This window comes from Spermophilus citellus (genome assembly GCF_964194105.1).
Source record: "Spermophilus citellus genome assembly, chromosome: 6".
Lineage (NCBI taxonomy): Eukaryota > Metazoa > Chordata > Mammalia > Rodentia > Sciuridae > Spermophilus > Spermophilus citellus.
In genome coordinates this window covers 163,147,522-163,174,351 of record NC_138187.1, presented here as the reverse complement: position 1 = coordinate 163,174,351, position 26,830 = coordinate 163,147,522, and the positions used below count along the sequence as shown (strand labels likewise).

The following is a 26,830-nucleotide window of genomic DNA, read 5'->3' as shown; positions in this document are numbered from 1 at the left end:
CCCAACAACACCAAATTTAAGGCGAGGTACTAACTAGGTTTTTGCTTTGGAACAAAGCAACATGCAACATTCACAAGTCGGGAAACGAATGTAACACAGAGGGGAAGAGGGAAGGAAGACAGGGTGTAGCCATGCTAGCAGGATTTGCGTGAGGGAGAGTCCACAGGGACATAAGGGGAAAAGGAGGTCACAAGCCTGATCCACGGACATGCAGCCCCTTTGTGTGGGATCCCAGACAGGCTGTGATGGCCACCGGGGTGGAAGGGCAGTACGGCCCAATCCCTATGTTGGAACTTCACCCCAGGTGATGGCGTTGGGGAGCAGGGTCCTTGGGAGGGATGAGGCCGTGAAGGCCCTGCTCTCCTGGATGGAATTAGAGCCCTTGGACAGGGCAGGAGGGAGCCAAGCTTCCCCCCTGCACAGCTACCATGTGAGGATGCAGCCATCGGCACCGTCGGTGAAGAACAGGCCTGGCAGACACCAGATCCGGCACCTTGATCTTGGACCTGCAGCTCCCAGACCATGAGCAGTAAATTCCTATTGTTTGAAGCCGTGCAGGCTGCAGTGTTGTCTCAGCAGCCCGAGTGGACCAAGACGGGGGCCTCCCATGCTGGGGAGAGCCTGACTGGGAAGCTGTCCTGTGGGGCTTCCTGAGAGCAGCCCCCTGCAGCCCGTGAGCGGGGGGTCCACACCTTGCTCATGTTCAGCCAGCATTTCTCCAGCATGTTCCCCTGTGTTTCCGAGAGCCTCAAGGCTGTGTTCAGGAACAGGTCGCAATTCTGCCCATCTCCCATCAGAATGCAGACGTAGGCCATCAGGTGGTAGAGTCGCGGGTAGAAGACTGGGCCAGTCGTGTTCTGAGCCACAAGACTCTCCAGGTTCTAAAGGAAAACAACAGAATGGTACAACCAGAGTCCGAAACAGCTCACTGACCACAAAGTCATTTCCTCCACAGATGGTTTGGGAACATTTTAAATATATGAGCAATCAAGGGAGAAAGTGTGTTACACAGGCGTACCTACTAAGTATGGTAGATAGAATGGTAACATGAGGTAGAGGGGCCGCCAGGGCCCACCCCAGACCACGGTGGCCTGCCAATAGTTTTCTACAACAACTTTTTTTTTCTTTTGGTAGTACTAGAGATTGAACCTACGGCCTCACTCGTGCTAGGCAAGTGCTCTCCCCTTGAGCCACATCCCCAATCTGCGACTACTTTGAAAACAAAACATCTTACTCTGATTATCAAAGCAGTACAAGTGAATGATTGAAAATTTAGGAGGAAAGTTGGCTAGTTCTGCACGTAAGGAGCTTGGAAATCACCACGTGGTAAACCAGTCGAGATCTGAACAGACCAAAACCTGCCCAGCTCTTCTCAGATTTGTAGGAGGGGCGAGACACAGGACAGACAGGCGCACACAGGGCCTCCAGGGCAAGCTGCTGTGGAAACAGTGCCAGGGTAAGGGACCTGCACTGCACCGGATGAGTTCAGAGACTCATCAGGGGCCATCTGGAGGTTAAAAACTCCAAGCAGAAGAGGTGGAGCAGGAAGCGCCAGGGTCTGTCTCCCACTCAGACAGCAGCCGCCTGGCAGTCTGCAGGACTCAACTCTTTCAGAACTCCGGGGTCCTTGGAAGCTTTGCACCGGTCTGGGTTGGATGGTGAGTTGAAGCAAATTTTGGCCAACTTCAGCACTTAGCACAGTAGCAGCTGCCTGTCTCCTGCGCCAGCCCCGCGGCAAGCAGCTGTGACATGTTCCCGAGTGACCTACATACAACTTGCTGAAACCAAGATGGACAAAAAGGACCCTGCCCCAGATACCTGGGGTCTGCACTCTGACCGCTGATCGCTGCTTCTGACACAGAGGGACAGTCCCAGAGCAAGCAGCTGGCAGGCAGTGCACCTCCTGCCATCGTTACAAGCCCTCCTCTGGCTGCAGGGACACCCGGGGCACTGAAGGGCTGGTAAACCTCCCCTCTTCATTCTTCTCTCTCCCCCACTTGAGCATTCCAAAGCAGCTGCCTGTATGCAGAGAATTAGAAAGTGACTGTGCACACCCAAGGAAAGGCACAGGCTCAGAAAGACCAGAGAAGAGCTTCGGTGGCCTTCATGCTGATCCAGGGCACAGAGACAGCCCAGAACAATGAAAAATAAAAACAAAAAATAGCCAAAAAAAAAAAAAAAAAAAAAAAAAAGCAAATGCTGGGGAGGAGAAAGAATCTGATATCCATCAGAGCTACCAAACTGTTATATGCAAATCTGTAATATCAGACACAGAGTTTAAATCAAAAACAGTTATAGGAGACAAAAGAGGAGTTTGGTCATTAAAAAGATGTTCCAAAAATAAATAGATAGATGATAGATAAATAAAAGAGGTTCCACACAACAAGAGGAGGTTTATGCAAACCATCAAAATCACAAAGCAAGAACTGGCAGAACCGAGGTGGAGGCAACCTAGAGGAAGAGTGGGAGACCGTAGGACTCCACTCTGGACAGAAGGGAGAAGAACCAGAGGAGATCAGTGAGGAAACAGAGGATGTAAGAAACCGGAAAGGCTCAACCACTGTGCACTTAGTGGGCAGAGTTTCAGCTCTGCAAGATGTAGAGTTATGGAGACAGGTGGAGGAGATGGTGCTTGATAGCATTGCTGAACTGCACACTTGGAGTGGGCGGCTTTGTGCTGTGTGCGTTTGACCACCACCACCAAAAAAAAGGGACAATAAATAAATTTGAAAAACTTACATTTTGAGAGTTTCACTCCAGGAGATTGACCAGGTTCTTGCAGCAAATATGGGGGCGGGGGGGGGGATTCCCTTATGCTTCCAGCAGGGAAAGGCAAAAAGGGATCATTTTGAAATATACCAGTGCTCTCGGGAGGACCTACGTAAGCAGTCTCGCCTCCAGGGGGTTCATCAGAGCTGACTGCCGCACTCCTGTCTCCCCTCGGAGAGGCAACTGCACTGCACTTGTGGGGCTCAGGGTCCAGCTAAGCAGGCTCTCTAAAGATTGAGCCTAGTCATGAGGCCACAGGACACCTCCCCTCCCAGTCACCTTATACCACACCACTGAAGACCTTTTACACTGCTTCCTTGTACCTTGTACATCATGTCCAGCTATCAAGAAAACATTATACGGAAAAGGAAACCAATTTGAAGAGACAGAGCTAACAACAGAACCAGGCATGGCAGGGATATTAGAATTGTCAGTCAAGGAATCTGAAGCAACTATGATTAATATGAACTCTAATGGATAAAATAGATGGCAAGAAAAACAGAGATGGAAATCCTGAGAAAGAACCCAAAACAAGTGCTAGAGATTAATAAAATAGAAAATAAATGCAGAATGCCTTTGATGGGTTCATTGGTAGACTAGGAACAGCTGAGGAGAGAACCTCTGAGTTTGCAGGGATTCCAATAGAAACCTCCAAAACAGAAAAGAGAATAAAGACTGAGCAATTAGGGGCTGGGGATGTGGCTCAAGCGGTAGCGCGCTCGTCTGGTATGCGTGCAGCCCGGGTTCGATCCTCAGCACCACATACAAACAAAAATGTTGTGTCTGCCGAAAACTATAATAAACATTAAAAAAAATTCTCTCTCTCTCCTTTTCAAAAAAAAAAAAAAAAAAAAGACTGAGGAACACAGAACAGAATGTCCAGGACTGTGGGAGAGCAGAATGTGTCTGTGTAGGGCAGACCCCAAATGGCTGTAGGTAGGCTCCCCGGCCAAAGCCTCCAGCAGGCTGCTTGTAGTATGCTGCCAAGGTCATGAACACCTTGATTCAGCAGAGGCACTCAAGGTCATACAGGGCCTGTGAGGTAGGCCCACTTACGCAACCTGAGGACAGTGGCCTTCTTTGTCTGGCCTGCACCAAAAATAATAGCCTATGGAAGTGGCCCAGGGAGTTGGCTAAATGGAATTGGCTGGGACTCAGTGGGGCTGGAGCCGGCTGCCACCACCTCTGAATAAAGAATGTCTGCTCTCCAGGATCCAGACTCTGCCCCCCAGGGTCTGAGCCTCCACCCAGCACTGTGCCCCGTCCTTGCCCCGGGCTTCCATCCCCACTCCCTTCCTGAATCCAAAAGCCACCGTCTTCTTAGTATTTTAGGCCTTTGTTGTGATCCCAGCACCATCTGCTTGTTTTTGGCCTTGGCTGTCTTTTGTAAGAATGGGTTTTATCACTTTACTATTGATGGACCTTCACTTAATCACCTGCTCATTTTTTTGTCTGGGTTCTCACATATTGATCAGGTTGACCAAAAGTGAGGGGCACTTTCATCAGTACTCAATTCATCTCTAAAAGTGACAATGACAGTTGACTCATGCACCTGACATTTGGGGAAAAGAGAAACTTGGAATAAATTAAATCCAGTGTAAGATGGCCAAGAATATTTTTTTCTGAATGACCTGGAGTTAAGTATATCTCAGATTCCTCCTGAGTATCTTCTTAAGTAAGAGACATTCACTCTCTCCAGTGACATTTTTAAAGTAATGCTTTATATAACCAAGCGATTTCCCTATCCCGAGAGCCAGTGCATGTTGCACAGATCTGAGCTGCAGACCCCTGTTCCGTGTCATGTCACCTTCAAGTGGGCAAAGTCTGAACATCCACCTGTTCGGAGGCAGTGACTTGGTAAGCTGGGAAGAGACCCTGAGGTGTGTGTGGGGGGAGCGGTAATGAGCCCTCCCCGGGGCCATGTAACACTCTCTACTCTCTTTTTTTTGAACCCAGGGCCTTGTGCACACAAGCCAAGCACTCCACCAACTGAGCTACGTCCCCAGCCCCAAGCTCTCTTCTCATAAAGCAGGAGTGACAATGTTCAGAGCTCAGTGAGCTGCCCTGCTCCGTGGGCCCAGCTGCCTTGTTCAGGTTTTATCATTCAGCTTGTCTAAAGTGGGCCTGTGACTTCATGGCCTGAAAGACTTGGAAGCAGACTCTTGGTTTCTACAGATGAGAACGCAGCTGGGCCCCTACCTCAGTTCTAGCCTCCTAAGACCCTCAGCAGAGATCCCAGTCAGGCCCTCCCAGACCTCCAGCCTGCCTAACTGTCAAACAGGAAGCGGGTGCTGTTGGTTTGTTTTGTTTAGGGGTGCTGGGGGTTGAATCGAGGCTCCCACGCGCCAAGCCCATGCTCCCTGCTCCACCACTGAGCCAAATAAAGCCTCAGCCCTGGGTGCTGGTTCCAGCTATTAAATTTGTCACATAACAATACAAAACACATCAGTGCTCAGTTTTTATGAGAACAAGGTAAATGCTAACACTGGCAGTTTGACCCTTCATTCCCTGAGGGGCTTGTCCCCCCCTGGGTGGTAACCAGATCTACTTTGCTTCCCACCCCCATACTGGGGAGTTAAACTTAGGACCTTGGACACTCTAGGCAAGTGCTCTACCACTGAAGTATATGCCCAGTCCTTTAAAATTTTTGTTTTTATTTTTTTAAGACAGTGTCTTGCTAAGTTGCTAAGGCTGGCCTCAAACTTGCAATTCTCCTGCCTCAGCCTCCTAAATTGCTGGGATTACATGCATATGCCTCCACTCCCAGCTTAATTTGCTCATTCTTTTACTCTGGTACTTAGTTTAGTTCTTAATACATATCAGTTGAATATTTGAAATTGTCATGTTCAAAGACTTATCTACCAGGTTGCTTATCAGAACAATAGCAATAAAATATTGTAGAAAAGTTCATCCAAGAATAATTGGGCTATATAATATAATAATAATATTAGATAAACACTATGCTTTGTTTTAATTTAATGACAGGAAATTATTCATAATATGTTTAATAGCAAATCACAACAAAGGGAAATGTGTACGCACACACATCAAAGAGAACTTGAAAGGTGATATCTCAGTGCACAAAAGCAATCACCGCTGAGTAGCAGGGATACAAGCAGCTCATACTTTCTTCTTTCTGGTGTTTAGGAGGATTGCCTTCAAAAATGTCTATTATAAATAAACGTCTAGTGTAAATTCTGCAGTCAGAAATTGGCTGGCCCAGTAAGTAGGCAGCCATGAGTGGAGGAGGGACAGGGCCCCGGGCCTCACCTTGAGCAGCTCCACCCCACGGTCCTGGGCATTCTCCAGCTGTTGTTCAATTTGCTTCTGCAGATAGAGAACTTGCCCCTCCAGGTACCTGGCAATTCCTTCATAGTAAAGAACTGTGGGGGTTCTCCTTGACACCAGGGGTTTGGCTCTGCTGGAAAACGTGTGGAATTCATCCCAATCCTGAAGCCTGGCGTACCTGCACACCACAGGGAAGTAAGACAATCAGAGCCACTCCTGGGGACAGGGGGCTCGAATCCTGTCCACTGCTTCTGGGTGCAGTTCCAGCCCTGGGGCTCTGGGGGCCTCCTGCCTGAAAACACAGGAGGCTGTGGGCCACGAAGCCCCGAGAACACGGAATTCACTGATGGTTTGAAATGAATCAGATCCTCAGGAGCACCCAGGTAATGTTAGCCACCATCTTTCTTTAGAGTCTAAAAAAATGAGACATATCAGACTATAAATTCTGGGCTTGAAGAAACTGCTCCAGTTTTTCCAAAGAGAGATGCAGGGGCCAGCACTCCTGAGTGGTGTAAGCAGACTGGTGTCCTCAGTTCCACCTGGGCTCCCCTTTTAAATGTGAATTCTCAGGTCCCCAGATTCTACTAAATAGACAGGTGGGGCCAGGTGATTTTTTTTTTTTTTTTGAGGCAGCATTTTGACATGTTGCTGAGGTTGGCATAGGTGTGTACCACCATGCTCACCTTTTCCAGGTGACTCTTATGCCCACTAAATGTGAGACGCATTGGTCTAGGACACAACTGTTGAAAAACTCTCCAGTCAAAACAGAAAAAATTAGAATGACATTTGGACTATTATTGAACTTCAACCCACAGGGTAAAAGTGAATTTGACTTTGAACATTAATGGACAAGGGTAATTAATTTGGAGATTTTGAGTTCTCCCAAGTAATTTTATAATAAGAAGGCATTTCGATTCAAATTTGAAGCTGCTCTGATTTGTGACATTTTACATAAGAATGTCTCCATATTGTCACTGACTCTCATCTCAAGACCTCTAGTGGACAGTGTGGCTGCATGTAGTTGAAGGTGGGTGGGAAATAGACTGGAAGGACTTTGAGCTGAGGGGTGGCTGTGGAATTTCAGGAACGTTTGGCTGTGACCCATGTTGGAGGCTTGCTGTTCATCAGGCACAGGTGTGGCCATCACTGGAGGCTGGCTGGGTCAAAGGCTTAGCAAGCTGATGGGACTGAGCCTAGGGTCCTGAGGAGTGGGCTACCAGAGAGTCTTGTTTCCTCCCGTCTCCATCCACGTGAGGGCCTCCACAGGAGAAGCCCCAGGTTACGCCTGCTTCCTCACTCCTCCAGCGAGGAGTGCTGCAGTTGGCTGGTGGTCTGGGGAGAGAATGAGGCAAGTGCACGGGGTCCCTGTCTCTGTCCTTCGTCTTGAGAGCCAGGGCAGCAGGCCTGGGCATGGGTGCATCTTCTCTGCACAGGGGGAAGAGGCCTGCAGTTCCCGGGGCTGCCCGCTGCCGAGGGTGCCATATCCTGCAGTCCCGGCTTCTTCGACGACGTGGTTTCTGTCTGCTCTGAAGTGGGTGGGTTCAGGTGGGCAAGCACCACTCATGACTGGTTTCGAGGCTCCACCCTCCTCAGAAGCAGTGTGGCAGCCCCTCCTTCCCCTTGAGGGCCTGGTTCCAAGACCCCTCTCCCCACACACAGGACCTGTGGATGCTCAAGTACCTTACAGCAAATGGACAGGATTTGCACATAACGTATGCACCCTGGTCCTGTCCTTTCCGGTTTCTCTGGTGAAGTGTGTGTAGCAACTGCTCACTGCAGGACACCCGAGACTGCCACGTCCCTGTCCTTGGTTGAGGTGATGGACTAGACAACCCCTCCCTGTCTCCGGGTGGACACTCTGTGACGCTCTCCAGCCAACTCGGGTGTAAGCTACACAGGCTTTTGCTTTCTTCTGGAAATACTCCCTGGAACTCTTTCTTCCAGGAGACATTTCCCCCTAGAAACTTAGTGACATCCAAGACACTTACCAGATAGCCACACAGGAGTAAAGTCCCAGGAGGATTCCACTCTGGAACTTGAGAATTCTGTTGTCTTCATTTTGGCATATGAACTCCACACATTCTTCAAACGTTCTATAGATAAAGCCTAGAAGAGAAGGCAGCAGGAGAGCGTGGCGGGTGGGTGGGGGTGCTCGCCCTGCAGGCCTCAGAGCCCACTGTGGAGACAGTCCTTTCTGACCGCTATGAGCCAGAGGGTCCCATGGACTTCAAGAACGACAGTCCTACACCCGCTGTGTTGCCGAGTCCCTGCTCTCACGGAATGCGATAGGTTCACAAGGAAATTCCACAGCCCAGACCAGGCAAGAGCAGAGTCTAAACGGACCTTTCCTGGCCTGAGCACAAAGAGGACCTTAGTGTGGCCTCTCCCCAACCTGCCCAGCCAGGCTTCCGGACTGGCAGCAATATGTGCAGCCCTTTCTAAAATGCATGTGTGGAGAACAGCCCCCCCCCCACCCCCCCGCTGATCCTGCTGGTGAACTGTGCACCGAGGGCTGCCCACTGGCAGTCAATTCAAGGTCGTCAGGTTCACCAACAGCTGTTGGTGCCTGCTACTCTCATCATTAGCAACCCAGTCCTTCAATCTAAAGCACAAAGTCTCTAAGAATACCCTAGTAAACATGAAGCCCTCCAGGCACAGGGTGCATGGCCAGACAGGCCTGTCAGCTCCAGGGTAAACAGAGCTGAGAGTGTAACTGACAGCTTAGGCCAAGGCTTCCTCCAGACGGGATTCTCCTTCTTGCTGCTCCTCCACAATCTTGGCACCTGTCAGACCGCTCGTCAGCACAGCCACCCACCTCTCCATCCCCATCATATCCATGCAGCCTGAAAACTTGCAGTCTCAAGGCCTCAGCCCTGGGGCTGCCTCACCACACAGCACAGGGGCCACACCCACCTTCTCTTCAATTCCAGAGCTGCACTTACCAGAATAGAGCATGATGTCCAAGCAGACAAAATAGAAAAATGCCTTGCTGAAGATGTGCTCTTCTGCCACAGAAAGGTCCCACAGCCACCCCAGCACCTGGATCAGCTGCTTGTATCTGTGGAACAGAGAAGGCAGTAGGATCACCAAGTGGTAGATAGGGAGAAGTGAGCCCTGGTCTAGTCCTGGTCCTGCCCAGTAAAACAAAACCAAACAAACCTTAAACCCAAACTGCCATCTGTTTTGTTTTGTTTTCCAATCTGTTTTTTCATAGATTCTTCTTTTTCATATATACATTTTTTATTTATAGATGGACACAATAACTTTCTTTCTTTATTTATTATTATTTATTTTTTTGGGGGGGGGGGTGCTGGGGATCCAACCCAGGGCATTGTGCATGCAAGGCAAGCACTCTACCAACTGACTATAGGCCCAGCCCTATTTATTTATCTTTCTGTGGTGCTGACAATCGAACCCAGGCCTCACACATGCTAGGCGAGTGCTCTACCACTGAGCCTCAGCCCCAGCCTGTTTTTTCATAGATCTTGAGACCAGGGTGACCATAGTCAGGCCAAACTGGCCTTCAGTCCTGGTTGCTATTGTCTGGGCATTTTCCTTCCTATGAGACATTTCCCTTTCCTGCCACCTGTCAGGGCTTGGAGTCCTGATTCCAAAATAGGGATGGTCAGTCTCATGAGAGCAACCAAATTAGAGATGATGCTTATGAATGAATTCTGTTAAACAGAGGTATCCAAAGGCAAAAGAAGGCCACCAGCTGTCCCATCTTACTGGGAACCGGACTCCCTGTCCTGCCCTATGGACCAGGATAAAAATGAGCCCTGAACATTCAGCAATATGACTGACTTTGGAAAATAAATAGGCTTCAAGATAAATACCTGCTTTTCAGGAAGAGCGATTTACAAAGTCTGCAGAGGACCAGATAGTGTTTGTTGGGATTCCGAAGTAGTGACCACAACTTATGGGCTCGAGAGCCTGGGAAGAAAACAAGTCCAGTGGAGGGGGGCATTATTTGTGTCTTCATCTCCCTTCTCACCCACCAGCCCTTACCTAACTCGATGGCCAGGTCCAGGTGGCCCATTATGTATTTGATGTGGGCCAGTCGACCAGCCACGAGGGCCACGATCTCAATGCCCTCCCCCTTCAGCGGGAGGTTCACGATCTGCTCCATGGCCATCAACTCATACTTGAACCACATGCCCTGGCAGCCAGCCAGCTGGTGGTAGAGTGAATAGTCCAGGTAAGCATTAATGATCTGAAATGGCAGCAGGGCAGGGGAGAGGGGAAAGCCTGAGGTGGTCCCCAGACCCAAGCCCAGGCACATCACCTGGCACCTGCCAGTGAACCACGGGTTATCAAGCCTGGGAATAAAGCTGGTCACCGGCCAAAGCCATGGGTTTCCAGAAATCAAACTGAGTTTCTACCACCTATTTGCTGGGGCATCCGAGGCCAGCCCCATGGCCCCTCTTGCCTACATCCCTTAAACAAAAGGCAAAATGTTTAATTTTTGTGAAACATAAAAGCAATAGCAAATGTAAGTAAATGATTGCACAACAGAAAGCCTGAAAATGTCTTTTAAAAGAGAATCACCCGTTAAGCTTCTCCCTTTTGCCCTCATTCTCTGGGTATATTGTGCAGGTTTCCAGAGTTAACCTGTGTGAAGCTGCGCCAGAGTAAAGGCTGAAGCGGGTGTCAGAATCTAGTATCTTCTGTGAAACCAGACATTAAGCTATTTGCCAAATTTTAATACAATGTCATTGTATTTTGTTTGTTTGGGGAAACAGAATTCTTTTAAAAAATAAAAATGTTGCCAGGTGCAGTGGCGCACCTGAAATCCCAGCAGCTCAGGAGGCTGAGGCAGGAGGACCCCAAGTTCAAAGCCAGCCTTAGCAACTTAGGAGACTGTAAACAACTTAGTGAGATCCCTCTCAAAATAAAAAATAAAATGGGCTGGTTTGTGGCTCAGTGGTAGAGTGTCCCTGGGTTCAATCCCTGGTACCAAAAGAAAGGAAAAAGAAGAATGTTAATATGTGTTTATTACTTTTACTTTAAAGTATTTTTGAACTGTCGCAGCTTTTATCAACAGATAACAACTCATAGAGAAAAGCCACTTGGGATCCTGGGTCATTTCTGAGAGTGTGAAGTTGGAGAAGGGCGGGGCACTCCGGGCCAGAGCTTCTCCCACCCCCTGCTGACTCAGAGCCGCTGGCAAGGCGCCCTACCTGGAAGTCGTTCTGCGTCTCCAGCGCGGAGTTCACCTGCATCACAGCCGCCAGGTGGCCGTAGAACTTGTAGTGGAAAAAGTAGTTGGAGCTGTAGATGCGCCACAGCAGGGAGAAGCAGGCGGTCTGCCGGTAAAGCTGGGCCAGCCTCTTCTTCCTGTGCAGCGGAGGGCGCAGGGCGAGGGCCAGGGGTGAGGCCGCGGCGCCCAGCAGGCTCCGCGGGGCCCCGTGGGCAGCCCGGTCTGGGTGGGCGCTCGCTGGTTAAGGACACGCACGTCGTTCGTCACCTTTGGGTCTGGAAGGACCACCCTTCTAGCAGAGGAAGGAACCACGGACCCCAGCCCTGGACCAGCCACGCGGGCTCCCCGGGCCGGGAGCCAGGGCTCTGCTGCACGGAGCCCAGGACGCTCGGGACACCCTCGGTCCAGCAGTGGGACGCAGAGGGCCAAGGCTGCAGCACCCAGGGTCTCACCGTCCACGAGAACGGGGGGGAGGGGAGGGGTAGAGACTCGGGTTAGAGCTGCGGGGTAGGACGGGAGAATCTGGGTCCTTTCCTGGAGACACGGACCGACGGACGACAGGGCAGGATCCTCTACCGCTAACTCATCAGTAATGAGGAGCGGAGGCCGGGACCCAGGGCCCTGCCTGCCCTGTCGCCTGGTGGGTGTGGCCAGGCAACAGCGACCGCAGCTCCTTCTTCCCAACGCTTCTCTACTTTTTCTCCTTGTGCAGGTATTTCTTATTCCTTTTATAACATGGTTGCCAACTAGGGTCATTAAGTTTAGCCAATGAAAATACAGGATCCCGGTACGTTTGAGTTTTGTTAGAATGCCTACGCTCTGAGTAGTTCATGTCACACACACTGTCATCAGAGACTCAAGCGCAGCTGCCCACCTCTGCCCTGAGGCCTCTCAGAGATCCCTGTTAAGCTCCTGCCCTCCCCTCTGCCTCAGGAGCCCACCTCCACCTGTGTAAAGGAGCTGGCTCATCTCATTGCCACCCAGGGAGCCCCACACCCAAGGGCCACTCTGGAAGCTGGGAAGGCAGCTCATGGTGAGATTAAAAGAGCTGGAGCAACCGGCCATGCTGCATCTTAGGCAGAAGGTACAAGAATAGCGCTAGGGTCTCTCTCAAAATGGAAGAGAAGTCCTCTGTAGGCTCTCCAGGCCACCACCCAGTGACAGCCTCCTTGTATGAACTGCCAACAGGTGGAAGACGCTGGACATTCTTATTATTATGGAAGTTGTCAGACCTGTACTTGGCAACAAGAGTATAATGAGCTATGTGCACTCAATACCCAGCTTCCGCAATGGTCAACCTTCCTGCCTCACCCACCTTTCCACCTACTCTCTCTCTCTCCCCCATTATCATGTTTTATAATGCAAAATTTCCACCCACTGAAATGCACAAATCTTTTATTTTTAAAGAAGAGTTTAAAATTATAGTGCATTTTGCTTTCTGTGGACTGTGTTCAGAATTACTTATAGTTTTCTTTTTTTTTTTTTTAATTTGGTCTTTTTAGTTATGACCATGGAGTGTATTTTCACATATCATACATACATGGAGTATAACTTCCCATTCTTGTGGTTGAACATGTTCTGTATTCATGTATGAACATGGGGAAGTGATGTCCCATTCATTCCACTGTCTTTCTCATTCCCATTCCCCCTCCCGTCCCCTTCTCCTCCCTGTCCAACTGGGTTCTCCACCCCCCCACCCCCATTGCAAGTCACTATCTGCATATCAGAGAGAACACTTTTTGGCTTTTGGTTGTTTGGGATTGGCTTATTTCACTTAGCATAATAGTCTCTAGTTTCATCCATTTACCATCAAATGCCATAATTTCATTCTTTGTGGCTAAAACTGTGTACATTTTCTTTATCCATTCATCAGCTGAAGGACACCTAGGTTGGCTCTATAGCTTGGCTATTGTGAATTGAGCCATTGATATGGCCATGTCACTATAGTATGCTAATTTTAAGTCCTTTCAGTATATGCCAAGGAGTGGGATATCTGGGTCAAATGGTGGTTCCATTCCAAGTTTTCTGAGGAATTGCCAAACTAGTTTCCAGAGTGGTTGCACCAATTTGCAGTCCCACCACCAATATATGAATGAATCTTTTTCCCCACATTCTCACCGATATTTATTGTCACTCATGATATTTATTGTTATTCTTGATAATTTCCATTCTGACATGAGTCAGATGAAATCTCAGAGTAGTTTTAATTTGCATTTCTCTAATTGCTGGTGATTTTGAACATTTTTTCATATATTTGTTGACCAATCCTATTTCTTCTTCTGTGAAGTGTCTGTTCAGTTCCTTAGCCCAATAATTGATTGTGTTATTTTTGTTTTGTTTTGTTTTGTTTTGTTTTGTTTTTTGGTGTTAAGTTTTTTGAGTTCTTCATATGTCCTAGAAATTAATGCTCTAGTTGAGGTGTAGGTGGTAAAGATTCTTCTCCCATTCTGAAGGCTCTCTCTTTATGTTTTTGATTGCTTCCTTTGTTGTGAAGAAGCTTTTTATTTGATACCATCCCATTTATTGATTCCTGATTTTACTTCTTGTGCTTTAGAAGTCCTATTGAGGAATTCAGTTCCTAAGCTGACATGATGGAAAGTTGGGCCTACGTTTTCTTCTAGTAGGCACAGGGTCTCTGTTCCAGTTCCTAGGCCCTTGATCCTCTTTGAGTTTTGTGCAGGGTGAGAGATAGGGGTCTAACTTCATTTTATTATGTATGAATTTCTAGTTTTCCCAGCATCATTTGTTGAAGAGGCTATCTTTTCTCCAATGCATGTTTTTTTTTTAAATTTTAATATTTATTTTTTAGTTATTGGCAGACACAACATCTTTGTTTGTATGTGGTGCTGAGGATCGAACCCAGGCCGCACGCATGCTAGGCAAGTGCGCTACCGCTTGAACCACATCCCCAGCCTTCCAATGCATGTTTATGGTGCCTTTACCTGTATGAATAACTGTGTTTATGTGGGTGTGTCTCTGTGTCTTCTATTCCTGGTCCATGGGTCTTCATGTCTGTTTGGGTGCCATGCTGTTTTTGTTACTATAGCTCTATAGTATAATTTAAGGTCCGGTATTGTGATGCCTCCTGCTTCACTTTTCTTGCTGATTGTTTTGGCTATTCTGGGCCTCTTATTTTTCCAAATGAATTTCACGAGTGCCTTTTCTATTTCTGTGAAGAATGTCATCAGAACCTTAATAGGAATTACATTAAATCTGTATAGCACTTTTGGTAGTGTGGTCATTTTGACAATATTACCTCTGCCTATCCAAGAACATGGAGATCTTTCCATCTTCTAAGATCTTCTTCAATTTCTTTCTTTAGAGTTCTGTAGTTTTCATTGTGGAGGTCTTATGTTTCTTTTATTAGATCGATTCCCAAATGTATTTTTGAGGCTATTTTGAATGGGGTAGTTTTCCTAATTTCTCTTTCGGTTTATTCATTACTGATGTATAGGAATGTCATTGATTTATGGGTGTTAATTTTGTATCCTGCTGCTTTGCTGAATTCATTTATGAGTTCTAGAAGTTTTCTAGTGGAGACCTGAAGAATCATGTCTTCAGCAAACAGGGATAGTTTTAGTTCTTTTCCTATTCCCATCCCTTTAATTTCTCTCTCCTGCCTAATTGCTCTGACTAGAGTTTCCAGGACTCTGTTGCGTAGAAGTGGTGAAGGAGGGCAGCCCTGTCTTGTTCCAGTTTTACAAGGAGCAAATGCACAAATCTTACCAGTACAATTTGACCATGGCACCCCGCGTCCTCATCGGGCTACCTGGATGGGCAGTAGTTTGCTCTTTGGCCGATGTCCCTGGGTTGGGACAATGCCCAGTGTCTCAGCACTGAATGGAAGTGGGCTTGAGACTGAGGTTCTGGGCTGGCTGGTGCTGGTTACAACAGTGTGGCCTGGTGGTGAGAGGTTACAGCAGAGGAGGCCACTGGAGCTCGCTCTGCAGAGGGACCCTCATACTTTTGTCATCTGAACTCCCTCTGACAAAAGCTGCCTGTGAGGTGCTGTGCGGACCCGGCACTGGCCTAGGAGCCCCTCCTAGACGCTCTTCCTCCCACTGGTCAGAGCTAAACAGGGGTCCTGGCGCCCCCTAGAGGCCAGGGCTTGGGGGCTGACCTGGGTGGTGTGGGGTCTGCCTTGCGCTCCCCCCGCTCCCCCTTACCCTGGAGGGGAGCTGTCTGAGCCTTGCTGGTTCAGGTAGTGGAAGTGTCTGTTCTTCTCCACGTGGGTCTGGAGGAACAGGGAGATCATGTTGTAGGGGAACACGCGGTTGAAGAGCTTCAGCGCCTTCCTCAGCATCTTCTTGGCAAGCACCATCTGGCCCATGTTAAAACAGACCTGGAGGCAGCCGGAGGGAAGAGGAGAAGCCAGGAGTCTGGGTGGGCCTGAAGGTTCCAGCCACAGACGGCGGGACGCTTACACACAGCTCCTCTGTGGCCCGGAAACCAACCTCCTGTGGGGTGGGGTGCGTGGGGGGTGTGACTGTGACTGCTGGCTGGATAACTGCGTGAAGGAAGCTGCGGCTAGGGTTAGCACTTGGCGTCTTGCTCGTGTATCATGAGCTCACGTCCATTCCTAGAGGCTGTTGAAATGGTTCACAGAGCTGTCAGCTGGGACAGCGAGCTTGTGCGGTAAGCGGCAGTGAGGGCTGGGGGCTCGGGGCTCAGGCGGGACTCTGGTGTGGGTGGCAGGAGGACTTGGGAAGCTCAAGGGTGACTTCTGCCAATGACCACTGAGTCGTGCCTCCAGTGGCTTCTTACCTGGCCTTTGAGACTGTAAAATGTGGCAGACTCAAAAGTCCTTCTCCAGGACTTCTTCTGCCTGAGAATTTTCAGCAGCTTCTCTCCCTCGTTCAAGTACACGTATGCCTGCAACCAGCACAGAGAGCAGCCCTGAGCCAGCGGGACAGACCCCTGGAGGGACACAAGCCCCCCCACAACCCCCGCAGTACGTGGCGGAGGAGAGGAGGCAGGCACCACTGTGGGCCTCCCCTGTCCCCAGCCCCACTGAGGACAACGAGGCAAGCTCCAGGCAGCAGCTGCTGGGCAGAGCTCCCTGTCGCATGCTCCTGGGTGCAGGATCTCGGCCAAGAGGACCCACTAGCCATCCCGCCTTTCCTCCTGCTGCTGCAAGTTTTGACAGCCCCCACTGCCTCTGCCGAGGCCATCTCTGTGAGGCAGCAGAGGAAGGTGAGCCCCAAGCGGCTCTCCTCGCTTATCGCCAGCCTCCAGGGCGTGAGCAAACACCAAGACAAGATCAGACCTGGAGAGGAGCACGGGAGGCGGCACAGCCAGCCTCCTGCAGCCAAGGGAGGCCAGGAGGCTCCTGAGGAGGCAGCTACCGTCCAGCCAGCCAGCCAGGTTCTCCTTGGCAGGGCGCACTGGGACCTTGCACCCGGCCCCTGCTGTCAGTCACTGTCGTCCTCCTCAGTCACCACTCAGTGTGGAGGGACAGGGGAACCACAGGCTTCAGCGAGTTGGTCTCTGAGGCTACCTAAACCTCTGTCTCCTGGAACCCACTGGTCACCTCCTCACTGCCACCCAGCTACATGCTTGAAATACATACGAGACTTCCGTGTTTAAACACTCGAGGGGCTGACAGACATTCTTAATGGTTTAGTTTTTAAAACTGTGTATGAATCCAAGGTATGAATGTTGATTGGACTGCTGTGATGGATAGCAACTTTAAAACAGACTAGACCAGCACTGTGGCCAAGGACTGGGGACACAGCCGCTCAGGTGTGTGGAGCTTCTGCAGCTGCTGGAGGCAGAGGAAGCGAGGCCCAGAGAGACCTTTCCTCAAATTCCTTCAGGGAAGGTTAGTCGGCCAGCAGCTCCAGGAGGCCCTAAGGTCAGACAGGTGGAGAAACACTAGGTTCCTCTGCCCAGCCTGCCTGCACTGCCCCATCCTCCTGAGACCTACAGGTGTCTCAGCATATCAGAGCACCTGGAATGTCTGCAGTAAAGAAACCTCCTAGCCAAGCCCTGCTCAACCAAGTTGCTTAGCGGTGGATCATTTCAATGTCATTCTATGGGTCACATTGCCCTGGAGCCTTATTTATAATTATCCTGGAGACACATTCCTTTGTGCTTTGGGGCCTAAAGCTATATGTGATGATTTTAGCACAAATTGCATCAAGAAAAAGTGGAGGAGGCCTTTTTTTTAAAAATACTTTTTTAGCATATTGTTTAGTTGTCAAAGGATGTTTATTTTATTTATTTATGTGGTCCTGAGACTCGGACTCAGGGCCTCACACATGCTAGGCAAGCGCTCTACCACTGAGCCACAACCCCGGCCAGAGGAGGCCTTTTTGAAGATGAGATTAAAACCAGATTTGCACCCGTCAGAAGACCTCGAGGTATTTCATGCTCGAAGGCCTGCTGGTACCAGAGGGTGAACGTCACCGGGGACATTACTGAGGAAGGCTATGCTGGACCACAGCTCTGATACCCAGAGTCCTCGCTGTATGGAGCTGGGAATAGGGCCACTTACCTCCCACACAGGGAGACAGGCCAAGCCAGACTCTAAGGGAGCAGTGTACTGATGGATGTTTGACCCTGGTTGCAATTTGTTCCAACTCTCTTTTCTCAATTGAACACTGCCTCTGAGCAAGGTGGTCTTCAGAGGAAAGGACGCTGGCAGGAATCAGGAACGTGGTGCAGCTTACCATGTAGTTATCGCCCAGGATGAGATAAGCGGCAGCAATTTCCAGGAAGTAATATAAGGCTTTGTTGTTTTCTCCCAGAGCCACAAAATGCTGGGCCAGAGGCAGGATGACGATCTCCAGGACCTCCTCACACTGGCAGGACTCCAGGGGGATGGCGTCTTCCTCGACTGTCCTCAGCCTGGTTATAATGAGGTCGAAGAACCCCAAGATCGCATCTTTTATTTCTTCAGGACTGTTTGAATGCAAAATAAATAGGAGATAAACAGGTAATACACAGAGCAGGCTTTTTTTTGGTACCGGGGATTGCACCCAGGCCTTGCTGATGCTGGGTAAGTACTCCACCACTGAGCCACACCCCACCCCCACCCCCTTTTTATTTTTTTATTTTTTATTTTATTTTTATTTTTTTAAGAGAGAGTGAAAGAGGAGAGAGAGAGAGAGAGAGAGAGAGAGAGAGAGAGAGAGAGAGAGAGAGAGAGAGAATTTTAATATTTATTTTTTAGTTCTCGGCGGACACAACATCCTTGTTGGTATGTGGTGCTGAGGATCGAACCCGGGCCCAACGCATGCCAGGCGAGCGCCCTACCGCTTGAGCCACATCCCCAGCCCACCACCCCCTTTTTAAAGAATATTTTTTAGTTGTAGATGTGACACAATATCTTTATTTTATTTATTTTAATGTGGTGCTGAGGATCGAGCCCAGTGCCTCACTCATGCGAGGAGAGCACTCTACCACTGAGCTACAACCCCAGCGCCCCAGCCCTTTTGATTTCGATTTGGAGTCAAGGTCTGGCTGAGTTGCTGAGGCTGGCCTCAAATTTGATATCTTCTTGCCTCAGCCTCTCAGTTCTCTGTAATTACAGCCATGCACCCACCACATCTAGCTTAGCATACTCTTTTTTTTTTTTTTTGCGGGGGGTGGGGGTAACTGGGGATTGAATCCAGGGGTGCTCAACCACTGAGCCACATCCCCAGCCCTATTTTGTATTTTATTAGAGACAGGTCTCACTGAGTTGCTTAGTGGCTTGCTCTTGCTGAGGCTGGCTTTGATTCACAATCTTTCTGTCTCAGACTCCCGAAACGCTGAGATGTCAGCCAGGCACAACCTCTCCTGGCTAGTGTACTCCTTTGATATGAAAATATCTTTAAAAACTAACAACAACAAGGCATTTAAACCTACTATAGATACTACTGACCAAAGTCATCACACATAGCCTGGACATTTTCCCATTGTATCTCAGAGGCCAAAAGGACTGACCAGATGAAAGAGTCTAACAGCGAATTTCCTGATAATGATTTATATTCTTATCTCCTAAATGGTTATATATAGCTGTACCTGAGATTTTCAGGAAGTAACTCAGATCTCTTAGGAACCTCTGATTTAGCTAAGTTGATCTCTTCTTTAGCTGGAAAATAAACAAACAAAGGAGTTGTGGGGATAATTGTAATGCTCCCTGTAGCAGAGGGGTCTGGTCTCTAGATGAGACACAATATCTTTATTTTATTTATTTTTATGCTCAGAGACTCCAGTTCCCTTCTGGCCACAGAGGACTGCTGCCCATCCAGGAGCCACATCCCCCAGCCCTGCTGCACCATGAGAAGCCTTGAGAATACTTCCTACACAGAAGATGTCACCTCTGGGCTGAGAGGGGTTATGTGTATGCTCTACTCTCTCCTTCCACAGGAAAGCAACCAACTCCGAGGACCTAAGGAACAGCAACACCACAACCCAGGAGCGGTCTGAGTGCCAGACTAACTGCAGCCAGCCACTTGTTAAGCTTTACCAGGGTATCACAGGAGCAGGACGTAAACCATCCCTCCGTTTCAGGAAGCCTCTGAGATGTCCTATGGGTCACGGTTGACAACAGTACCCTAACTCCTCTACCCTGCGCTAATTGAAATAGCAATTTAACCATCCTGAACAAAGTGACTCAGTTTCAAGTGGGAAAATACAGATGAAATTTAAATGAAATGCCCCAAAATGCTGACTCCAGGATGGAGAATCTTGAAGTGAAAGCCTTTTGCTGAACCAGATGTCAGCAGTGATGATCTTATAATAGAAAACAAAGGAGGACTGTCTAATCCAGCCAACTCCATTCAGGGGGAGGAAAAACCGTAGAGCCAGGGAGGAACTGTCTCCTGTCCAGATGTGCTGGTGGCAGAGGCAGGGCTACTACAGGGTCGACTAGCTCCAAGCCACGGCCTCCCTCCACAGACATCCCAATTTCTAGAAATGCCTTGTGAGCATCTCAGGAGTTGTCTTTTATTCCTTTCCACCACAGAGCCAGTGCCCGGCCCTGCTCGTGCCACCAGGCCTCCTGCAGACCCCTCTCCTTCGGATTTCTCCCACTTGTCCTCAGAGGTGGAGGCTGAATGCGTTGGGCTTTCTCTGCCCTGGTCCTGGAAAGCTTCTCTTGGAGGCCAGTAGAAGGAAGGAAAGGGACCAGGGAGGGAGAGGGGAAGGAAAGGGGAGATACTGGGAGTGATACTGACCAGATTACATCAGTATCTTGTCATCTGCATGAGTATGTACCAATGAATCCCACTATCATGTATAATTATAGAGCACCAATAAAAAATACAGAAGAAGTAGAACTGCTCTGGGTCAAGGTTCCCAGTGGCTCCTGCATGGCCGAATGGAAAGGCTGTGCATTTGCCCACATTTAATCACAGCTTTCAGAACAAGCTACTGCTCTCTCTTTTCACCAGTTCTGACAACTGATTGCCTCGGTCCCCACCCTCCTTCACAGCCTGCTGAGCCGTCATCTAAATGCTGCTAAGGCTCAGCTGGGCACGGGGCTTCCTTTCCCATCCTGATTTCCCTCTAGGTTATTTCATCTGCCCATGACTTTAAATCCCATCTATGTGCCAGTGACTTTCAATTTCATATGCCTAAGCTCTGACATCTACTCTAGCTACATGCCTACACATCCAAAATCCTCCTTGGCCAGAGCCACTTGGATGCCTAACAGGCATTACAAAGTCACCATGTTCACACAGAGCTCTTGAATCTCTCCTCCACACACCTAGACTCACACACATCTTTCCTAATTTAGCATTGCTGGTTGCCATGGTTCATTGCCTCAAGGCAAGAACCCAGGCAGAGGCTAGATTCCCTGCTCTCCCCACCCTTCCTCTTTCAGCTCAGCAGCATATCCGGTGGACCCCACCCAGGAACACACCTGAATCCTTCCTGTTTGCCCACCTTCCCTTGGCACTGCCCTCCTGCATTTCCAAGACTTTCTCTGTACAGGAGCGGAGCCCGTCCCGTTCAGGCTGTTTCTATAGAGAAGATGGAGTGGGTCTTTAACAACCTGACCTGGATCTCTGGCAGAAGCTGCTGGTCCCCAGCTCCATCTCCTTCCCTCCGTCCCTTCTTACTAACAAAACTCAATTTTATTCAGAATAGCTACATTTTCCAGCCTCCCTTGCAGCTGAATACAGTCATGAGTTCAAACTCTGTGATGGGATGTAGAGGAAATATTGGGTAGGACGGACTTCTAGAGAATTCCTCACAGGGGAGGGATCCCTTTCTTCTTCCCCTTCTCCTCCTCCTCCTTCCTTCTTTCTCCTGGCACTAAATGGGAACATGATGGCTGCAGTTCCAGCAGCTATTTTGGTTCCTGATGTGCTAGTGTCTTGTGAGAAGAACATTTTACATAAGAGCAAAATGAACTTAATCATAAGTTTAAGTCCCTCTAGCCGAACTCCTGTGATACACAGCCAGCAGTAATTCTGAGTAGTCCTCTCCAACTTGTCCTAACTCACTTGGTCCCACAAGGCCCCTGGATGGCTTTATTAATTCATCTTTTTATGGTCTCCACTGAAATTCAAACTTGTGAATGGACACGTGACCATCCCATCATTTTTACCATTACGGTCCCAATATGGACACCACTACCTGGCAGGAATCGGGGCTCAATAAATATTTGATACATAAATAAATGTTTGTTGAAAAAAACTGATGAGTAGAAATGAAAAGCTATTCCTCCTCCTTCAGTGTCCTATATTATTATATGTATTGTTTTTAAATGTTTCAAATTGTAATGGTAGGGGTTGAGGATGAGCTCAGTGGTATCGCTCTTGTCTAGCATGTGTAAGGCCCTCAGTTCAATGCTTTGCAAGGGGTGGGGTGTGTGTATATATATATATATATATATATATATATATATATATACACACACACACACACACATGCACACATAATGGCGTGAGAATTAGATGCAGAGAAAAGAATATTGGCTAGAGAAAACAGGGTATGCGAGATATCCTCTCTGCCTTTATTACCCACTGAGTGGATCATATTACTTACAGTTTTCTATTTTCTTCATTTATAAAGGTTATTATATTGAGCTTCCTACTCCAAGGACTATTTATAAAAATCAAAAGAAAAAAGATACTAAATGCTCATAGAAGAGAAGAAGAAAGCCAAGACACCACCTGCTCACCCCATAGTTTCAAAGGCCTGGAATAAGACTTTAGGTTGAAGGGTCAGACTGTCTCCTCCTTGTACCTCCTGCTCCTCCAGGCCAAGACACCTTTTCTAGTGCTCAGAGTGAATGAAGGACCCTGAGCAGGCTAAGCACTCTGCCTCTGGGTCCTCCCCAGCCCAGCCCCAGGACATCTACCCCATTAAATGAGAATAAAATGTTTGTTAAAGGTGTACACTCTTCAGGTGGAGAACGGGAGGGGCCACATTCCTGACAGGGACCTTGTGCTGGCTGTCCCCTCTGCCTGGCACACTCTATCCTAGCCATCCACACAACAAAACCCCTGCTCTGTCTCTACATGAGTCTCCTGAGGGCTACCCTAATGACCTTCTCCTCCTAATCCCCTTGCCCAAAGTTCTATTGCCGTCTGTGGGATTTGTTATTATTGTTATTTTTTAATATTTATTTTTTTTAGTTTTAGATGGACACAGTATGTTTATTTTACATTTATGTGGTGCTGAGGATCGAGCCCAGTACCTCATGCATGCTAGGCAAGCGCTCTACCTCTGAGTCACTGCCCCAGCCCGAGATTTGTTATTATCACGGTTACTTCTTCTTCACATCTACTTTTCCCAAAAGAATGCTGCTTTGCTCTCTAATGTACCTGACACGCAGTAGGGATGCAGTGGTATCTGTTGAGTAAATGAAATGTCCAACAAGGCCCTTGCGTTCCTGGAAGCTGAAGGGGGAGGCAGACTCTCCTGAGCCAGGGGAGGGATGAAGGAGGAGCTGTGGACCCTTGAAATGGACCGAGTCACAGAAAACACCATTTTTAAGGATGTGAGGCTCAAAGGAGACTTGGAGAAGGAGCCACTCCTCACTCTGACTCACATCAGCCTCCTAAGTCTCTCCCAGGTAAGGCCTTGGCCAGCAGGTCCAGTGGACCGACTCCACCTGTGGGAAGGTCAGGGACTGCGGTACTCCCCAGGCCAAAGCAGGATGTCCTTGAGGAAGACACTGCCTCAGAGATTTTCCTAGAAACTCTAGGACAAATACACATTCGCTAAGAAATCTCTACAGTCGACATGGAAGCACTCACTGATTCATCTGGGGTGCTAGTGACGAGATACTAGGAGGGGCAGCCGGGGCTGTGGCACACACCTGTGTCCCAGCTGATGGGGAGGCGTGGGGAGCACTAGGGCCCAGGAGCTCTCGGCCAGCCTGGGCCACACAGCCAGACCCCCCCCCCCCCCACACACACACACAGAGGAAAGGGAAAGAGATGGTGGGAAGTTGTATAAGAGTTAAATCTTCATCTACCATGGTGGCGAGGAGGTGGGGGGGACAGATAAATTTCACAATTTGACTTTTTGAAAAGCAGTACGAGGCAGCAATATGTAGAAAATACAAGACCCCGAGAAGAACCACTGAAAGTACAGAGGACGGTCAGGGACTCCCGCGTCTGCGATCAGACTTGCAGGGAATCTCACACAGGCTCTGTGTGAAGTCTGTGTAGGTGACAGCCTTTTGTACAGGCAGGAGGTCCTGACCATAGTGGTAAGGCCCTGGCCTCACTCCAGTGAAAGATCACCAGCAGCACTTCCCAGAGTGGCCTCATGTGACACAGGCTAGCTGGCCAAGGTCTATTGCAGGATCCCAAAATAACTGGAATCCTCTTCTCTGAGCCAACCTGTTGGAGGCCAGCTGTTCAGAACCTATCTGCTAGCTGCCAGCTTATCTTATTCCCCCAAATAGAACGGCACTCTACGAAGGACCTTGGGAGGGGTCACTGGGTTCACGCCCTCTCCCCCCATCTCCCCAGGGGCTGCCTGAGGTCCTCCTTCCTTCAGGCCATGCTTCCTCCTCCTTCTCCACTGCCTGCCCCCTGCCCCAGACCTCTGTGGGGGTCTTCTCACGTGTCCAAGCCTCCCCAGACTGCCTTCTTTTCCAAGCCGGGTTATGTCTGACCTTTGGGAAACCCTACACATCTTTTCCACACTCTAGGAGGGCAGCTTGATCCCAGCGCAGCCCAGGTCCCTTGCTTTAGCCTTCCTGGGTGGGCAGGTGGCCCAAATTCTGTGCTGGGCGGTGGGTGGAGAGACAGCCAGCTGGAGGTGCAGAGGACCCCACCTCTCCCCAGAGACGCTCTTCCTTATCCACGACAGACTCTGCTATTTCCTCGACAGTTTCTGCAGATCCACCTCTGACCCCAACTTGGATCTCAGCATTCATTGTGTCTTTGTGTCTTGGTTCAAATGTCAGCGTCAACATCACGCCACATAATACAACCTTTATAACAATAATTAAAAAGGCATCGATGGCCTTGGAAAAATACAGCATCTGAGGAGAATTATAACAAATGCTACTGAGGGACCCTGGACTCAGCCACACTCGAGTTCCCTTGACGTCCTCCTGCTGAAGTCTGCTCTGTGCCCCTGCCTCAGCATCAGATATAAATAAACGAATAAAATAAAAGTCCACCAACGAAGAAAAATATATACAAAAGAATTCTTTTTTAAAAAGTGATGGGCCTGACGCTGCAGAGCCTCTTGCAATCTCTGGTACAGCATGACCCTAAAAGCCCAACCCCTCGCTGTGGGAAGCTGGGATAGGGGGAGCAATCAGATGAAGAGGAGACTAAATAACATCCCTCACTTTTTTCTGTGTTAAATTACTGAAGCTTCCAGAGCCTCAATTTCATTGTCCATAAAGGGAAAATAACCCCCGACTTTGAAGTTTGATCCAGTGAGAATACATGCAAAATAGAAAGTGAATGGGAATGAATATTTATTTTGAACCTGCTGCAGTTCTTCCCGGGGTTTGATATCCTCATAATAACGCACCCTCTCCCTATAGCCCTGCTTTCCCCCTGGACCCAGCCATACGCACCGAGGCCCTCCCGCCAGAGCCCGTGAGCTGGGCCTTTCCGGCTGGCTTTGGTGCTGCTACCGTGACCCGCTGGGCGTCGTGCCTGTGGGAACTCAGTCCTTAGTCCCTCGCGCCCCTGAGCCCTCTGCTGTTTCCCCAGCTCTGTTGCTAGTGTGTGGCTTCTCTACCTTTGCTTTGCTGTGGTCTGGAAACCCTGCCTTAAGACCAAGCACGCCTCTCTGGAGCCCTGCCTGCTCCTCCCTGCCTGGTTCTCTCCCGCTCCTATTCCTTTCCACTGGGAACTGTTTCACACTAGATCAACAAAGCCACAACTGCGCTCTCGCTGCATCAAGTTGGACCATCCCAGCCCCCTTGGATCCCAGCCATTGCTGTGAACTAACACAGGCATTTTAGTTTAGGCTCTGGTCAGGCCAGAACCCGGATCCCCAAACCTGGGCCCTGACAATCTCACAGTGAGGCGGGTGCTGCTAGACAGAGCTGTGTGGACAGTCCCCACCTTCTCCTTCCCCACAGGCTGCTGAGGTCTCAGCCTCCCTGTGCCCAAGCCAAGTCCCTGGGGTCCAGATCCACTGCTTCTAGATCTTAGTCTCCAGAGTTCCCAGGAATAGCGGGGTTCATTAGGAATGAAGGAGGTTTACCTTGGATTCCGCGAGGCTTAGTCATCTTCTTAATGGTGTCCATGTCCAAGGTGTTGAGGCGGATGTCCACCATGAAGTGGTGATACGGGATGAAGTCCCCACTTCTGCAGTGGTCGCACCTGTGGGCATTCTCCTCTAAAAAGCGGGCACACTTCAAATGCATGGCCTTCTTCTGGTCCTTGAGCCAGAGCTCGTAGGCTGTCTTCTGCATTATAGGCCGGGAGAACCGAATGATGTGGCACTCAATCACCTCTCCCTCCAGTTCTTGGAGCTCCTCCTCCTCGCTGTGAGCTGGAGGGAACAGGAAGGGCTTGCCAGCCAGGCAGTGGGCAAGAGATAAGCCCGCTACCCAGCACAGATCAGCCCGTGAGTCTATGCGCCTTTGGCCAAGGGGAAATATGGGTCACTTCAGGTGCGACTCACCCATCTCCTCGCTGGGTCTCAGAGACAAGGAGCGATGGTGAACCTCAAATGAGGTGGCATTTTGCTTCAGGGCCAGTCGAAGATCCTTGCCATTCCGGAAGCAGTAAAAAACGTTCAGCTCCACGAGGGTGGCCAGGGCCTTGATCATCATCTTCATGTTCCAGCAAGGGAGAACCTCAAACAGCAGCTCCGTGGTGAAGGTCAGGCCAATGATGGCAGCGCACCTCACCAACATCTGGTGGGAGAGGCTCATGCTGTCCAGCTGGACCAGAGAGATTTCTGCAGGGGAAAGCCACACACAGAAGACACTAGTTACCCATCTGACTACCCACACCCTGCTCTACAGCTCCTCTTGCAGACACCCAGCTAAGCTAAGTCTGGTTCGCAGCTCGCTCCTGTGCAGGAAGACACACTGCAGGGCTGGGCTGGGGCTCAGCAGCTGAGGGCTCGCCTCGCACATGTGGGGCCCTGGGTTCCATCCTCAGCACCACGTGAAAATAAATAAACGAAATAAAGGCATTT

The 26,830-nt window shown here is 49.4% G+C and overlaps 1 protein-coding gene and 1 long non-coding RNA gene across 2 annotated transcripts in view; one reads left to right on the top strand and one right to left on the bottom strand.

Annotated features, from left to right (window-relative positions):
- ADCY10 (adenylate cyclase 10) overlaps nt 1-26,830 on the bottom strand; it is a 57,447-nt gene that overhangs the window by 614 nt on the left and 30,003 nt on the right. The window contains exons 20-32 of the mRNA XM_081297524.1: nt 26,309-26,587; nt 25,886-26,176; nt 19,265-19,334; nt 17,929-18,160; nt 16,022-16,129; nt 15,424-15,599; nt 11,238-11,394; nt 10,066-10,270; nt 9,894-9,990; nt 9,000-9,115; nt 8,046-8,163; nt 6,040-6,235; nt 693-881 (exon numbers count right to left, since the gene is read on the bottom strand). Of these exons, the coding sequence (XP_081153650.1) occupies nt 693-881; nt 6,040-6,235; nt 8,046-8,163; nt 9,000-9,115; nt 9,894-9,990; nt 10,066-10,270; nt 11,238-11,394; nt 15,424-15,599; nt 16,022-16,129; nt 17,929-18,160; nt 19,265-19,334; nt 25,886-26,176; nt 26,309-26,587 (2,234 nt within the window). The remainder of the gene's footprint in view (nt 1-692; nt 882-6,039; nt 6,236-8,045; nt 8,164-8,999; nt 9,116-9,893; nt 9,991-10,065; nt 10,271-11,237; nt 11,395-15,423; nt 15,600-16,021; nt 16,130-17,928; nt 18,161-19,264; nt 19,335-25,885; nt 26,177-26,308; nt 26,588-26,830) is intronic.
- LOC308650952 lies at nt 11,415-20,765 on the top strand. The gene is made up of 3 exons (XR_014022445.1): nt 11,415-11,969; nt 18,007-18,194; nt 19,450-20,765. It is a non-coding gene; the product is annotated as an uncharacterized lncRNA (long non-coding RNA).